This window comes from Felis catus, chromosome B3, assembly GCF_018350175.1.
Source record: "Felis catus isolate Fca126 chromosome B3, F.catus_Fca126_mat1.0, whole genome shotgun sequence".
Lineage (NCBI taxonomy): Eukaryota > Metazoa > Chordata > Mammalia > Carnivora > Felidae > Felis > Felis catus.
Genome location: NC_058373.1, coordinates 7,124,924 through 7,139,359, shown reverse-complemented (window position 1 = coordinate 7,139,359; position 14,436 = coordinate 7,124,924). Strand labels below are relative to the sequence as shown.

The window sequence follows — 14,436 nt, the reverse complement described above, 5'->3', positions numbered from 1 at the left end:
AGAGGAGCAGGCAGTGACCGGGGAAGGAAGGCTCAGAGGTGGCTCTGAGCTGGACCTCTGCAGCTGTGACGGTGGAAAGCATCACTGGGTGGGGGGGGACAAAGAACAGCAGAATAACTGATGAGAAACAGGGAAAGGGCGCTGGCCAGCCAGGTGCCCCCTGAGAGAGGATGGCACAGGGGCAGGGGCAGGCTGGGAATGCCGACAGGAAGGACTGAAAGGGAGATGAGGCCACCCAGAGGAAAGCCATGCAGAGGAGTTTGGGGTGCACCTGATGGTTCTGAGCAGGGCTCTGTCAGAGGCATGACAACATCCCGGAGCAGAGGAAGGTGGCAGCCTGAGTGGCCTCCCACCAGCCCGGGTCACAGGGGCCTGGCCTCGTGGGCCTTATTAATTATATTTTATAAACAGATCTATTCATTCATCTGGCTTTCATGTTTCTTCAAAAGTTAGAATACTAAGGGGCACCCGGGTGGCTCAGTCAGTTAAGCGTCCAACTTCGGCTCAGGTCACGATCTCGTGGTTCGTGAGTTCAAGTTTCATGTCGGGGTCTGTGCTGACAGCTGGGAGCATCGACCTGCTCGGATTCTGTGTCTCCCTCTCTGCCCCCCACCCCCGCTAGCGCTCTGTTTCTCTCTCTCAAGAATAAACAAACATTAAAAAAACAAAGTTAAAATACTAAATGGAACAACAGAAGTGGACATGTTGTCCGTTTAGATTGCCATAAACATGTGGCTTTGAGGGGCAAGTGGAAAACACCCAGCACAGCACTCAATAAACATGTGTGGCATGTGCCAAGTGAATGAATGAATGTACAAGGCGAGCTGCCGTGGGCGGGGGGTGTTCCAGAAGAGCCCGGGTTGCCCTGATCCAGGCAGCACCGCGTGGGACAGCCTATCCCTTTGGGACCATCCCCTCTGTTCCTGCATGTCCAGACCACTCAGAAAATTATAGATCTTTTTTTTTTCTTTTCACTGAAATGACATCTTGACCTCACATGGCCAAAATAAAACTCTTTCCCTCTCCTTGTCTTACCTAAGGTACCTGATGCACCGCGGGCCCACTTCAGGCCAAAAATCTTTGGACGCATCCTTGCTTCCTTTTCCTCACGCCCACGCCAAATCCATCAGCGGGTCCCGGTGGCCTTACCTCCGAAACAGACCCCGTTCTGACCGCTTCTCCCCATGTCTGCTACCACCCTGCTCTTGCCCGGCCCGCTGTCTTGGCCTCCCGATTGGCCTCCCTGTTTCCCATCACCCCTTCCCTCAAGCATAACCCATGTGCCACCAGCAGCCAGAGTCATCTTTTTAAACCTTAAACCAGATGATGTCTCTGGTTTTAGTTTTCCTGTTTAGATTCTGCTTCATGGACGGGAATGTAACTCTGTGAACGTAAGGGTTTGTGGATTTTGGGGGGACCCAGGGTGGAAGAGAGGGCGCGCACGTAAGGAGTACTCAACCACCACTCACTGAACAAAGGCCACTAAGCCAGCATCTGGGTGGGGGGCTGGCCTCTACCTCAGTTCCCCGGGGGGCTGCCCCGACCGGCTCCACACTGCTGAGCAGTACTACCCGGATGCTGACTGAGCTGTTTTCCAGAAAGATGCCATGAGAATCGTTGGAGAGCATCACATAAAGTGGGTTTTTTTTTAAAGTGGTTTTCTAGAATGTTTCTGGAGAAACATTTCCAAACAAGAAGTAGAAAGACTCTGGATTACCAACTAGATGAACAATAATACTCAGGAGTGGATTCCACAGTGTTACCTGGGATTCAAAACACTCGCCAGTGTCTGGTTCAGAAAGGGCACCACAGCAATGTTTCCAAAATGTGACAAAAGAATTCAGAAGGTGGGGGGTGGTTTTTTAAGTAGGTACTTAACAGATATTTACTGAACGAATCGACTGCTAATGTAATACTAGAACTTATGCCCAGCATGTCATTCATTCTAAGCTTTACAGTGTAAGAAGCAGTGATCTGGAAAGGGGTCCCTAAGGGGTCCTAGCATTCCACACACACCTCTGGTGGCTTCCCCCTCGCATTCTTCTGGCCCCGAGTTATGCAAATATTTATTGTCCTATTGTTTTGAAAGCGTTTTTGACAGCTGCTTCAACCCCTCTGTGAAATGAGGCAGGAAACACAAGGGCAGACAAAACAAATGAAATCAGCAGACCCAAGTTGGAGGCAGCACAGAGGCCGGGGAAGAGAGGAGAGCTGAGAGCAGGCCAGGAGAGACGGTTCACTCCAGTTACGGACTCTGGGTCCATCACTGGAGATTTACATCTTACTTTCTAGAACGGAGAAGATTCTCTGATCCAAGGTTCCCTGGCCGTCAAGAGGCAGGAGATGCCACGGCCTGAGCGATGGCCCTGTCACCTCCTGCTGCCGTGAGGACAGAGATTAGCAAGCACTAAGCCCCGAGGGCTGGGAGGCACTAGAAGAGCCAGCCAGAAGGGCGCACTCCGCGTGCCTCACGCGCTCTGTGCCTCTCCACCTGACGGTCCCTGAGGTTGCTGGGTACACCTAATCCAGCTGTCACCACGCACTCTCCCTACTCTGCAAACAACAGCTGGTCAGGGCTGGGCCCCACGGCTGCCCATCTGCCACCCGCCCTCCCTGGCCAGAGATTCATGGCTCTCTTTAAAGGCCCTTATCCCTTGGAGCATCTCTCCTTGTCCCCCTGGCTTGGATCTATGGCCCTGTTGGGGATTTTCCATCCTTCCCTCAGAGTCGCCTGCCGGCAGTGGGAGTCTCAGACACACCACGTGCCCTCCTCTACCCCACGTCCTTCCCCAGGGCCCCTCGCCACACGCAGGGGCTAGGAAGGGACTTAGCTGCAGACTCTGAAGTCCAATTTGAATTCCGGCTCCAGCTTTGTGACCTTCGGCAGCTTGCTCAGTCTCTCTGTGCCTGAGTCCCTCATCTATAAGATGGAGACCACAACAGTAGGCACTTCGGGAAGCTCAGAGGATTAGCCGAGAGGACTCACTAAGTTAACACACAGAAAGAATTTCATCTGGCTGAAGCGCCCAAGAAAATGGCAGCTGTTTTTAGCTCACCTGCATTCCCTCTGACCTTCCAGAAGGCCCCCTGGGCGGCAGATATCCCCTTTAACTCAAGCAGGGCTGTCAGCTCCGTTCGTGTGCGTGCTAATACTGATGGCCAAAGCAACGGCTTTATAACCCTCTTCAGGAAGTGTCCTGACACCCATGGAGGGAACTTAAGAATCTAGAGAAAGACTATAACATGAAAGGTCTGCACAGAGACCCCCATGCTATTTTTTTTTTTTAAGTGTATCTATTTATTTTGAGAGAGACAGAGACAGCGTGAGCAGGGAGGGGGGGAGAGAGAGAGGGAGAGAGAGAATCCCAAACAGGCTCTGCACTGCCAGCCTGGAGCCCAATGCAGGTCCCAAACCCACGAAATCATGAGATCATGACCTGAGCCGAAATGAAGAGTTGGATGCTCAATCGACTGAGCCACCCAGGAACCGCCCCCCCCATGTTATTCTTAGTTACTTTCCCATTCTATAAAATGGGAATTATTTTGCCTAATCCTCGTTACTCCAGCAGTAATTATCCAGATTCTCCATAATCGTATGCTACTCACGGTGTGCACTGTATTTGGAACAGGCAGTTTTGATAGTAAATCTTGAGTCGCTGCCCCACAAGTGTGGCGGGGCCAGGGGGCGGGCAGAGCCTCGGCCATGACACCCCTGCCAGGGGGCTGGTCTTGGCTCCCGATTGGGACTCGTGCAGTGCAGGATCCCGCAAACCCAAGAAGAGGTCCAAATGCCGCGGGAGCCAAAGAAATGACAATGTCACTCGATGGCGTGAAAAGCGGAGCCGTGGGAGTGAGCCCACGACCTCACTCAAGAGTGAACGGAAGGAGGCTCTGAATTCGGTGCTGTGCGACATTGCCCTCAGTTCTGTGACACCGAGTCCAGCCACAGCTTTGTTTTTCCTGGAGAAGAAAGACTCCATCTTCCACAGCCTCCCTCTGCACGGCCACCCCCGAGCCAGGCTTCCTGCTGTTCTGTGGCTCACACAACACCAAGCGTCCACCTAGAAGGTGCCTGCAGGCTGGGACAAGCCGGCCTTTGCCTCCACAGTGGGGGGACCCTGAGGTGATGGCTTCCTATTCTCACTTCATCAATAAGAAGCAGCTGGAAGGGAAGCCAGAACCAAGGGTCGTCGTCCCCCATGGTCTCTCTAGAAATGGGAAAAGCGAAGCCTTCCCTCTCACGGGTGGAAGGACGTGAAAATGCCCGGTCAACCCTTCCAACCCTCCCTCGCACCCACCACTCCGAGAGGGTGCCTTCTGCCACGTGTGTTGGGCACCGTGTCGGGCGTGCGGTCTCCTCCTTCATCCTCCTGACCCTTACATCAGTATTCTTGTGCACATTTATAGGTGGAGAAACTGAGGCTGAGAAGGGGTGGAGTCAGAATCCTAGACGCCACACTCTCAGCCCTCACTAGACTCCCTCCCTCGGGAGTGCGGGGTGAGCCTGCCCTCCAGCCCTGTCCCTCCCTCACTCTCCCCTACACTCAGGCCATCTGAACACCCACTCCCGCCTCGGTCTTTCATGGGGTCCTCGCCTCCTTCGCTGTCTGGCCCGGCCGTGCAGGAGAGTAGCTCAGGCATCGGACTTCGAGAGAACTGGATTCACACCCTGACTTTCCCACGCACTGCGTGTGTTATTTGGAGCAAGTTAAGTCTCCGGGCCTCGACGGGCTCCTGTGAAAACAGGAGTAATGTTACTTCCCACACGGCGCTGCTGTTTAGAGAGGTGGGATTGCACAGCAGGGCAGTCACGGGTGGAGCCCAGGACAGTCAGTTCTCAACACGAGCTTTGGAACCAGGCCACTCAGGCTCCCGTCTCCACTCTCCCACCCAGCGACCAAGGGCCAGGGGCCGAGTGATCCGGAAATGCCTCCTAATCTCTCCTTCCTGGTCTTCCAAGTGCCAACCACAACAGTTTCTGCTTCATGAGGTTGTCGTGAGGATTTAAGGAGTTAATGAACATGTAGTTTAAATACCGTGCTGGGCACACAGTGACCCATCAATTGAGTCTAGCTATTGTTGTTGTATCTTCTTCTCAACAAGAACACTCCCCTGGGTGACCTTGGCCCTTCGATCCTGACCTGCAGGCTAGAGCTCTGGTTCTCCAGGCTCATTACGCACCCTCCGGCGGATGCCTCACGGGGCGTCCCACAGCCTGCCAACTGTGTCTGGTACTTTCCCTCCCACAACAGCCTCTTCCTGGGTCCCTGGTCTTGGTCGGGCACTGCCCCGTCCCACCTGCCTAACTCATCCCTACCTGTTCTTCCCCCAGCCCCCAAGTACAACTGCTCACCCCCTCCCCACCCCTGGGTCACTGCCAGACCTCCAGTGCTCCTGACCACCCCACCCCCCCACAGGCCACAGGGCACAGAGGCCTGGTCAAGTGTGCTGGGTGGGCCCAGGACCGGGGCCGGATCAAGCACAGAGATGGTCCTCATCTGAGAGGCAGCAACTCGGAGAGAAGCCAAGTTTTCAACCGGCTTTGCCATCCAACAGGAGCTGTCACGGCCTGAGCGCTGACTCTGGGCCACACGGCGCCGAGCCTCCACCTGACGTTCCAGGGTCAGCCGCCAGATGTACGGAGCTAGTCAGGTGGGAGAAGGCAGGAACCAGGTGGGCAGGAGAAGCCGTGAGAAGCAGGCTGGACGCAGAGGACGGGAGGCCCACCCTGCAGGGTTTCTGCACCTATGAAGGCAGCTCTGTTCCCCGCCTGGGGTGTGACAGGGAGGACCCCAAAGAGCCCTTACACAGATGTTTCACTTCCTCTGTCACCTCAACAGCCTGTTCCCCAGCCCCTCCCTATCTCCTGACTGCCCTCACCAGGTCAAATCCACTTTGCAGCCGGAGTGGTCAGGAAACACAAATCTGACACATGGTTTCACGATGACACTCCTCGGGGCCAAGTGCAAGCCCTCAGCAGAACCACCCCCTCAGGTGCTCTTGGCCTTGGGGAATTGAAGGTCTGCTGTGCCAGTCCCCAGGCAGGCCAAGCTCTGTGACTCCAGCCTCTGGCGGGGTCCCCTCCTCTTCCCTCTCCCCTCCTCTCCCCTTTCCTCACCAGGCTAACCCCCGTCTTCCTTCGGAATTGGGCTCAGGCAGCATCTCTGCCAGAAGCTGGCCCCGTGTGGGTCAGGCACCCAGGGTGTCTGCTCCCAGGCCCCTGGCGCACCCGTCTGTCTCTCAGCTGCTTTCAAGGAATCCCGCAGCCTGTCTCCTTGGGTCTGTTCAGCCCAGCGCCCAGCTCAGCTCTGACACTCAGAAGCAGCTCAAGAAATGTCTGTGGAACGATGAGTAAATACGAGGGGGGCCCTGCAGGTGCAGCCTCCCTCACCACTATGGGTGCAGAAGGGCGCGGGACTCACACACACAACGGGCCGATGGATGGGCAAAGTGGGGTTACACAAGCCAGCCTGCGGGCCTCCTGATGGCAACACGGCTATTTTACAAATCCTCAAAACTGTAAAAACACCACGTATGCTACATAAAGCGTGTCACTGAGCAGCACCTCATCTCAAAAACGTCCAGTCTGTGGCCTCTGCGGAAGAAGCATCTGGGAGGAACCAGGGCCTCAAGTCAGGCTGCTGAGCAGCCACCTCTCAGACCCCTTAAGGAATGGCAAGTTCAGGTTCAGGGTGGTGGCTGCCACTGACCTCTGTCTCCCCATGCCCTCTTCCCAAAGCCCCAGGAAACCCAGAGCAGTTAGTGGGCCAGTTGGAGTGAAGCTTTCCTTTTGCCCTTGTCCAAGATGGGGTGCTCCCAGGGCACCCCCAAGTCCATTCTGATAGGCAGGCTCTGCTTACTATGGGGTGAGATCATCTCTCTTTCCCAAAGTCTCTCAGCTGCACTTCATAATCCCAATGGACCTTTCTAGACCATGTTGCTCTACCTGTGTTATAGCTGGTGATATTCTTGCTGTTTGCTCTGATCATGCACTCGAAGGATGGGTGGCGTGGGCAGTTCAAGGGTCATGAGGTTTTAGCACCACATCTGGCTTTGCAGGAATAACAGGTTCAGATCATTTGCTTCTTTTAGAGAATTAGCCCTGGACCCAGGGACCCTTTGCCCCACGCCCCCACCCCAGGCTGTGACAGCAGGTGGACTGGCCAACCGCCACCCCCCACTTGTCTGGAGAGAAGCAATCCGATGTGAGCACTGCATGTTGCTAGGGAGCCACTGGCAACAGCTGGCTGCGAAATAAGTCGTGTCCTTGGGAAAGCATGTTCCTGGCCGCTAATTAAATGCTGCTGCAGCCTCTTTCTTCAGGGAGCTATAGAAATGTGCTGAATTAATGCAGGCAGGAGCAGGCAGGGAGCAGCGGGTTCACCATCCTGCTAAGGCCCCTCCTGGCTGTACAGGGAAAAGGCTCGGGGGGCTGCAATGAAATTGCCGAGCCCCCGGGGGGCTAGTAAAGAAAATCCTGGCCTCAGACTATGAGGCTCAACTAGTCCACAGAGTGCCTACCTAATACCATCCCGGCTGCTACAGGTGAATTCACTGGCTAAACACTTTTTTTTTTTTTTTAACTCTTTAAATCCCACTTCTGAGTATATATCCAAAAGAATGGAAAGCAGGATCTCCAAGATATATTTGTATACTCATGGTCACAGAAGCACTATCCACGATAGCCGAGAGCAACACGTACGTGTCCACACAGGGGTGAATGGATAAACAAAGAGTGGTAAACATGTACATGTAATGGAATATTATTCAGCCTTGAAAATGAAGGAAATTCTTTCTTTTTAATGTTTATTTATTTATTTTGAGAGAGAGAGAGAGAGCATGAGCAGGGGAGGGGCAGAGAGAGAGGGAGACAAGAGAATCCCAAGCAAGCTCCCCTACTGCCAGTGCAGAGCCTGACGCGAGGCTCAATCCCACAAACTGTGAGATCGTGACCTGAGCCAAAATCAAGAGTCATACACTTAACCAACTGAGCCACCCGGGAGTCCCGGCAATGAAGGAAATTCTGACATAGGCTACAACATGGACAAACCTTGAGGACATTTTGCTAAGTGACATTCACCAGTCACAAAAAGACACCAGGAAAGGGCAAATACCGTATGATTCCGCTTACAGGACGTAACTAGTCATACTCATAGAAAGAAAGCACAACGGTGGTTGCCAGGGGCTGGGCGAGGGAGAAATGGGAATTATTGCATAATGGGGACAGAGTTTCAGTTTTGCAAGATGAACCAACTGCCGAGATTGATGGCACAACAATGTGAATATATTTAGCAATACTGAACTGCACGTAAATAAGTAAGCTGGTAAATTTGATGGTTTGTGCTTTATACCCCAACTAAAAATTGAACTCATTAAAAATTTTAAGTAATACGTGTTCACAGTTAAAGGATTACAGAGATAAAAGAAATAAGCTAGAGAGTAAATGTCCACATTCCCTTGCCCCCACGTCTGCTCTCCAGAAGTAATTATTGTTAATAGCATCTTCAGTATGTTTTCAAAAGTGTTAGACTCCGTGACTATGTATATATTTAATATCTATAGTGACCCCAATTTCAGCACAGATTTTTTTAAATTTTTTTTTTAAAAATGTGTTTTCACATTAAATACAGTTGTTCAATTACTACAGCTCAAAGAGCTTTCCAAATCAATATGTATGGACTTGCCTCATTATTTTTCACAGCTGTATCAGCTCCGATCTTATGGACAGAGCTTGTAATTCATTTTGTCCGTCCTCTATCAATGCACAGCTAGTAGTTTGCACTTTTTCACAGTGGAAAAGTTACAATGAAATGGCCTTGTGCATATGTCTTGCTCACATATGCAAATGTTTTGTCCTAATGCACAGCATTTAACTGGGTTTTCAAAATATGAATATTTACGAAGACACTGCTCTTTTGTCCTTCAAGAAGTTTCAATCAGTTTACTCCCCCAACAGTAGGGGAGAGCACCGTACGCTCTTGACAACATGGCATCATCAAACACTTAACCTTTGCTAATCTGATGGGTGAAAAATAAATGTCACATTTTTTTTATGTAAGTCATAATGGTTTATTGATAGGATGCCACTATCATATATTCTCTTTATAGGTTATTGTTTCTTTTCTTTTCTTTTTTTTCTGCTTTAAATTTTTTATTTTTTAAATTTACACCCAAATTAGTTAGCATATAGTACAATGATTTCAGGAGTAGATTCCTTAATGCCCCTTACCCATTTAGCCCATCCCCCCCCAACCTCTCCGGTAACCCTCTGTTTGTTCTCCATATTTAAGTCTCTTATGTTTTGTCCTCCTCCCTGTTTTTATATTATTTTTGCTTCCCTTCCTTTACGTTCATCTGTTCTGTGTCTTAAAGTCCTCATATGAGTGAAGCCCTATGATATTTGTCTTTCTCTCACGGACTAATTTTGCTTAGCATAATGCCCTCTAGGTCCATCCACATAGTTGCAAATGGCAAGATTTCATTCTTTTTGGTTGCAGAGTAATACTCCATTGTATACATATATATACCACATCTTCTTTATCCATTCATCCCTCGATGGACATTTGGGCTCTTTCCATACTTTGGCTATTGTTGATACTGCTGCTATAAACATTGGGGGGGTGCCTGTACCCCTTCAAAACAGCACACCCGTATCCCTTGGATAAATGCCTAGTAGTGCAATTGCTGGGTCGTAGGGTAGTTCTATTTTTAGTTCTTTGATAAACCTTCTACTGTTTTCCAGAGTGGCTGCACCAGCTTGCATTCCCACCAACAATGCAAAAGAGATCCTCTTTCTCCACATCCTCGCCAACATCTGTTGTTGCCTGAGTTGTTAATGTGAGCCATTCTTACAGGTGTGAGGTGGTATCTCATTGTGGTTTTGATTTGTATTTCCCTGATGATGAGTGATGTGGAGCATCTTTTCATGTGTCGGTTGGCCATCTGGATGTCTTCTTTGGAGAAGTGTCTATTCATGTCTTTTGCCCATGTCTTCACTGGATTATTTATTTATTGTGTGTTGAGTTTGATAAGTTCTTTATAGATTTTGGATACTAACCCTTTATCTGATATGTCATTTGCAAATATCTTCTCCCATTCTGTCAGTTGCCTTTTAGCTTTGCCGATTGTTTCCTTCGCTGTGCAGAAGCTTTTTATTTCGATGAGGTCCCAGTAGTTCATTTTTGCTTTTGTTTCCCTTGCCTCCGGAGACGTGTTGAGTAAGAAGTTGCTACGGCCAAGATCAAAGAGGTTTTTGCCTGCTTTCTCCTTGAGGATTTTGATGGCTTCCTGTCTTACATTGAGGTCTTTCATCCATTTTGCGTTTATTTTCATGGTGTAACAAAGTACACCATGTGTATGGTGTAACAAAGTGGCCCAGGTTCATTTTTCTGCATGCCGTTGTCCAGTTTTCCCAGCACCACTTGCTGAAGAGACTGTCTTTATCCCAACGGATATTCTTTCCTGCTTTGTCAAAGATTAGTTGGCCATATGTTTGTGGGTCCATTTCTGGGTTCTCTATTCTGTTCTGTTGATCTGAGTGTGTTTTTGTGCCATAAATGTCACATTTTCATATAGCTGTTGACCACGTGTATGTATTTTCTGTGAACACTCTGCTAATAAGATTCTTTGCCCATTTTTAGCTGGGGATTGTTCATCTTTTTATATTTTAAAAATGTTTTACACTAAGAAAATCAATCCTTTGGTAAATGTGTTGTCATTTGTCATGTGATTTTGTTAATTGTTATGCAAAAGTTTCCACTTGTATATGTTCAACTTGTTTTAATGTTTATTTATTTTTGAGAGAGAGAGCGAGCGAGCGAGCATGAGCAGGGGAGGGGCAGAGACCGAGATGGAGAAAAAGTATCCCGAGCAGGCTCCATGCTCAGTGTGGAGCCCAGTGTGGGGCTCGATCTCACCAACTGTGAGATCATGACCTGAGCTGAAATCAAGAGTTGGACGGTTAACTGAGTCACCCAGGAGCCCTGAAAACCAGTATTTATCGAATGCAATGCTTTTCAGCCTTCCAAAGCGAATCCCCCTATCTGATAAGCAGGAAAATCTCATGTCCCTCCAAGATTTGGGGGAGATGTGTCTCAGTTATGAATCCATCTTCCACATAACCTCAACAGATAAGATTTTTTTTAACTTTCTGCAATTTGTAATGTGAAATTACAAATTGTAATGTGCAATTTGTAATGTGAAAACTTACACACTTTTTCATTCTCCCAATAAAAATCTCAACTAATTTTTTCAAAATTTCTGTCAAGATTCTAACATGCCCACAACCTCAATTTTATCTGTAGCCTACCCTGAGTTGATAATCACTTTTCAGATAAGCTATATTCTTAAAAATTTTAACCAAAATGACATTAAAACATTTCTTTAAAAATAATTGACTGTGGGGGCGCCTGGGTGGCGCAGTCGGTTAAGCGTCCGACTTCAGCCAGGTCACGATCTCGCGGTCCGTGGGTTCGAGCCCCGCATCAGGCTCTGGGCTGATGGCTCGGAGCCTGGAGCCTGTTTCCGATTCTGTGTCTCCCTCTCTCTCTGACCCTCCCCTGTTCATGCTCTGTCTCTGTCCCAAAAATAAATAAAAAAACGTTGAAAAAAAAAATAATTGACTGTGGAAGGGGCGCCTGGGTAGTCGGTCGGTTGGGTGTCTGACTCTTGATTTTGGCTCAGGTCACAATCTCATGGTTTGTGAGACCAGGTTCCACATTGGGCTCCACACTAAGCGTGGAACCTGCTTAAGATTCTCTCTCTCCCTCTGCCCGTCTCCCCCATTCACGCTCTCTTCTCTAAAATAAAAATAAAATAAAATAAACTGTGAAAAACAATCTAAAGGCAATTTATTTTCAATAACATATCCCTCCTTAAGGACAGACTTCAAACCTCTTAACACATGTCCCCCCGCCCCCCAAAAAACCCTTTAAAGATGAGGGAGAAAAAACTGAGATTGAAAACCACCTTTATTTTACTTCTGGGTTCCCCCATTCAGAATATTTCCATTCCCTCCGTTTTTTAAATTTTCCTTTTAGAAATATAGACCCCTCTCTGTTCTTTCAACAATTAATTAAAGCGAAGTGACAGTCTCCTCTCCTAATCCTGGGAAATTAATACTAAGTTTGGAAGACACACAGTAGTTGAAGACCAGGAGATCTCTCTGGTCTCAGGAGGATGAATGGGACGCACAGCACGGGGCCTGGGAACTCGGCTTCTGTTGGCAGGGCCAGGCGGCAGTTTCAGGCAGCTGTCCTGTGGATCTGTAAGTGCTCCCTGGGGGGGACGGAACTGTAAGTGCTCCCTGGGGGGGGGGACGGAGCTCCATCATCAGAGTTAATAAAACAGGACACAGAGAAGCCCGGGCTCCCACCGCACAACAACCCACCCCTCGGCTCCTTCCTCCCACCTCCGCATTCAGACACTGGTTATCTGGAAGCTTCCCCGATGGCACGACGACACCCCTCATTTTACGGGATCTCTCGGACACCGCAGATTTTACACGGCAACCTCATGTCTACAAGCTTGTCGGCTCCATTGTTCCAGTAACATTTTGCTCACTTTGAGTCTCCGTGTCACGTTTTGGTAATTCTTGCAATATTCCAAACTTTTCCATTGTTATTATATTTGTTGTGGCAATCTGTGATGAGTGATCTTTGATGTTACATAATTGTTTTGTCGTGTGTTCTGACTGCTCCACCAACCAGTTGTCCCCCTCTTTCTCACTCTCCCTGATCCCTGAAACACAACAATATTGAAATGAGGCCAATTAGTAACCCTACAGTGGCCCCTAAGTGTCTGCGTGAAAGGAAGAGTCACACATCTCTCACTTGAAATCAGAAGGTGGAAATGATTAACTTCAGTGAGGAAGACATATTGAAAGCTGAGAGAAGCCAAAAGCTAGGCCTCTTGCCCCAAACAGTTAGGCAAGTTGTGAATGTAAAGGAAAAATTCTTGAAGGACATTAGAAGTGCTACTCCAGTGAACACACACATAAGAGAAACAGCCTCACTGCTGACAAGGAGAAAGTCTTCATGGCCTGCAGAGAAGATCCAACCAGCCACAACCTTCCCTGGGGGCAAAGCCTAATCCAGAGCAAGGCCCTCACTCTCTTCACTTCCGTGAAGGCTGAGAGAGGTAGGGAAGCCACAGAAGACAGGTTGGAAGCCAGCAGAGGTTGGTTCGTAAGGTTTAAGGGAAGACAAGACACCTTCTCCATAACATGAAACTACAAGGTGAAGCAGCGAGTGCTGATGTAGAAGCTCCAGCAAGTTCTCCAGAAGCTCCAGCTGTGATCGTTAATGAAGGTGGCTCCACCAAACAACAGATTTTCAGTGTGGATGCAACGGCCTTATATCAGAAGAAGATGCCATCTAGGACTTTCTTAGCTGGAGAGAAGTCAACGTCTGGCTTCAAAGGACAGGTTGACTCTGTTGGTAGGGGCTAATGCAGCTGCTGGCTTCAAGTGGAAGCCTGTGCTCATGTGCCACTCTGAAAATCCTAGGGCCTTTAAGAATTATGCTCAACCTACTCTGCCTGTGCTCTGTCAGTGATGTAACAAAGTCCGGACAGTACTTCTGTTTACAACATGGTACACGAAATACTGCAAACCCAAACACTGTTGAGACCTACTGCTCAGAAAAAAAAAATGATTCCTTTCAAAATATTGCTGCTCGTTGACAATGCATCTGGTCACCCAAGAATTCTGATGGAGATGTACGAGACTGATGTTGTTTACACAGCTACTGACACAACATCCATTCTGCAGCCCATTATCCAGACATAATTTCAACTTTCAGGTCTTATTATTTAAGAAATACATTTTGTAAGGCTACAGCTGCCACAGATAGGGATTCCTCTGACGGATCTGGGCAAGTAAATTGAAAACCTTCTGGAAAGGCTTCACCATTCTGGATGCCAATAAGAACATTCATGATTCATGAGAAGAGGTCAGAATACCAACATGAACAGGAGTTTGGAAGAAATTGATCCCAACCCTCCTGGATGACTTTGAGGGGTTCAAGACTTCAGGAGAGGAAGTCACTGCAGATGTGGTGGAAACAGCAAGAGAACAGGAAGCGGAGCCTGAAAGTGGGATTGAATTGATGAAATCTCATGATCAAACTGTAACAGATGAAGAGTTGCTTCTTGGGAAGAGCACAGAGAGCGGTTCCCTGAGACGGCGCCTCCTCCTGGCGGAGGAGACTGTTGAAATGACAACAAAGGATTTGGAATATTACCTACACTCAGCTGACAGCCCAGCGGCGGGTTTTGAGAAGACTCCAATTTTGAAAGAAGCTCTGCTGTGGGAAAAAGTCATCAAATGGCATCACCAGCTACAGAGAAATCATTTGTGATAGAAGAGTCCATTGATGCAGCAAACTTCTCTGTTGTCTTATTTTGAGAAATTGCCACAGCCACCCCAACCTTCAGCGG

The 14,436-nt window shown here is 48.9% G+C and overlaps 1 protein-coding gene across 5 annotated transcripts in view; it reads right to left on the bottom strand.

Moving 5' to 3' along the window:
- DET1 (DET1 partner of COP1 E3 ubiquitin ligase) overlaps window positions 1–14,436 on the bottom strand; it is a 58,880-nt gene that overhangs the window by 15,082 nt on the left and 29,362 nt on the right. Inside the window, exons 5-6 of one of the 5 annotated variants that reach the window (XM_045058832.1) lie at window positions 14,241–14,303; window positions 11,952–12,738 (exon numbers count right to left, since the gene is read on the bottom strand). The exons of 3 other annotated variants lie outside the window; for them this stretch is intronic. In XM_045058832.1, coding sequence (XP_044914767.1) covers window positions 12,723–12,738; window positions 14,241–14,303 — 79 coding nt within the window. In that variant the 3' untranslated portion in view covers window positions 11,952–12,722. Of the gene's footprint in view, window positions 1–11,951; window positions 12,739–14,240; window positions 14,304–14,436 lie in introns of those variants that run through there. One more of the 5 variants, XM_006932271.4, reaches the window with a different exon arrangement.